Raw genomic sequence first — 2,572 nt, 5'->3', positions numbered from 1 at the left:
GTTCTGACGGGCCGGGTCAGAACCTCTGAGCGTTATGCTGCAGCCATCAGAACCGTTTCCAGATGTTTCCACATGGAAACTCCATGTTCAACATGTAGCAGGCTAACAGGCTTTTATTTTGAAAATCCTGGAGCTTCCTGTTCTTCTGCAGCCACGTCCTGATTCTTCCTGTCGCTCCTTTGCTGCTGCCGTGCCTGAGCAGCTCTAGGTGACCTTGACCTTCTGGATGACCTTGATGACTAAAGCCGGCTGACGTTGATCAGACGTCGACATTTCATTTCATTAGATTTAAACCACAAAACAACATTGATTCAGTAAATCTCTTCAACATTGGTTGCTTGGCTAGAAACCCGAGATCTGGAAACCTGCCTGGACTTCCTTCATCATTCGTTGGAATCATCCTGAATCTTTCTGGATCTGGACGATGTTTACATTTCATTTCATCGTTGGTTTAATCCCTGCTTTACAGGAATTAAAAGGAAATACAAACAAAATAACAAACCAAAGAAAGAGCGAAACAAAGAGAAAAAGAATCCAGTGTTGATCTAAAGTATGTAAACTAGGTGCTCCTGTAGTTTCATCTGCTCTAATTCCCTTCCTGGATCAGAAGGAGTCTAAAAAGTAGTCTAGATCCAAAAGTGTCTCTGCATCTAGATAGTGAGTACTCTACAGTTTCTGAAAAAATAAGCTAAAGAGTGGCTAATCTAAGTCCTTTTCTGGGTTAAAAGTGAGTACTGCACAGTTTCTAAATAACTGATAGTAATCTAAAGATGGTCTTAAGCCACATTAAGCTGAATATTGAAAGGCGAGTCCTGGTTCTGCGGCAGACGGTGATGCGCAGCGCTCTGAGCATGCTCAGTGCCTCCAGGTTTCACTTCACTCCGTTTGTCTCTGCAGGTTCGTGTTGCTGGAGGCGTGACGAACACCCAGCTGCTGCAGCTCATCCCCAACACGCAGTACGCCGTCACACTCATTGCTCTGCACGGCGAGGCCACCAGCCAGGCCCTGGAGGGCCGCGGGGTCACCTGTACGTAACCCGGCTCCGGTATCACCGGGTCGCTAGCAACATGGCCGCCTCCAGGGGAAATGGGTTCAGAGCCTCAATCTCCAGCAGCTACACACAGATCAGCCGCTTAACAACTAACAGGAACAACCTGCGTCTGACAGACAGAACTAAACATTTAACTAGGGGTGTACCGATCCGTCGGCCGCCGATCTCCATCAGCTGTTTTCTGTGAGAAAGAGTATGATCGGTGATCGATCGCTGTCTCTTGTTGCCGATCCCAAACTGATCACCTGCATCTCCCTTCTCAGCCTGCAGCTGCTCTCCTGTAGTGAGGAACTTTAACTGATTGGGGACGTTTGCGAGTTGCGGTGGAGAATTACCTCAGGGTGAAGCACGACACAACGCACCAACACCACGAATCTAATATGACATTAAAAACAAGAACTTGACTGATTTGGCTGCATCAGTGCAGGAACCAAAGACATCCGGACCCATCAGCAGGTAGAGCAGCGCAGCTACCAACACTCACCGGATTAGCATCACGGTCAGAAAGCTAAACAAATATCCCCAACAATAATTCAAGTCTTGGAGCTGCGGAGTGAGACGCCGGTTCTGGTTCTGGTTCTGCTGTCGGACCGTCGCTACTGGTGGTAATATTTCCCAGACGGGCTCAGCCTCCAGACGGTGAGCTCTCACAGCAGGAGCTGAAAACAGATTCTAGACGTGTATTGAAATATGTCTAAACGGTCTAAATTTGGTGAATTTATTGCCAGATCATTTGTCCATTTTGCCAGATAACAGAATCATTTATGCCTAAAGCGAAACATTAACAGCCAATCCAGGTGATCGGCAGAGATCTGTGATCGGAATCGGCAGCAAAGAACCCGATCGGAGCGTCACCAGTTTAAGCTAAATGTTTAGCCTGCTAACTAAAAATTTAGATAAGTTATATATTTATCTCAAAATAAAATATTTAGTTTGCTAACTAGTTAGCTTGGAAACAAAATTTTTACTTCAAACTAAATATTCGGCCCTTTAGATATTTAATTAAATATTTAGTTTGATCTGTGACATTTGTTAATGAGTGAATCCCAAGGTGAAAACATACATTTGAATAATAAACTTCACTGCTTTTCTTATGACTGGTTAAATTACCAAAAAACAAAAAAAACAAAAAGTCGTTTGACCTTTAACCCTTGTTGGACCAGAGGAAGCTCCCAGTTTCTGGGTTTTCTGCCTAAGCAGTTCAGCGGTCTGACTGGATCCAGTGAGCCGGACTGACCTGGTGGTCGGTTCCGGCTCTGGTTCTGGCTCTAACAGGTCTTTGTCCTCCCTCAGTACCCCTGTCCCCTGCTGGAGAGCTGAGGATCAGCGACGTCACCCACAGCAGCATGATGCTGAACTGGGACGCGGCTCCTGGAGCCGTCCACAGATACATGATCACCTACAAACCTGACGGGGGAGAGCTGAAGGAGGTAAACCAGGAAGTTACAGGAAGCACCATTTAGCGAACAGGAAGTACCCTATAGGGAACAGGAAGTACCCTATAGGGAACAGGAAGTACCA

General features: G+C 46.2%; 1 protein-coding gene across 1 annotated transcript in view; it reads left to right on the top strand.

The window, feature by feature from the left end:
• The window catches only part of col12a1b (collagen, type XII, alpha 1b), a 144,018-nt gene that overhangs the window by 68,352 nt on the left and 73,094 nt on the right, over nucleotides 1–2,572 (top strand). The window contains exons 22-23 of the mRNA XM_015039518.1: nucleotides 898–1,027; nucleotides 2,345–2,481. Coding sequence (XP_014895004.1) covers nucleotides 898–1,027; nucleotides 2,345–2,481 — 267 coding nt within the window. The remainder of the gene's footprint in view (nucleotides 1–897; nucleotides 1,028–2,344; nucleotides 2,482–2,572) is intronic.

Source organism: Poecilia latipinna, unplaced genomic scaffold, assembly GCF_001443285.1.
Source record: "Poecilia latipinna isolate Pla-1442-1.1 unplaced genomic scaffold, P_latipinna-1.0 Scaffold475, whole genome shotgun sequence".
In the NCBI taxonomy this organism is placed as follows: Eukaryota; Metazoa; Chordata; class Actinopteri; order Cyprinodontiformes; family Poeciliidae; genus Poecilia; species Poecilia latipinna.
The sequence above is the reverse complement of the archived record's forward strand: the minus strand, read 5'-3'. Positions and strand labels throughout refer to the sequence as shown.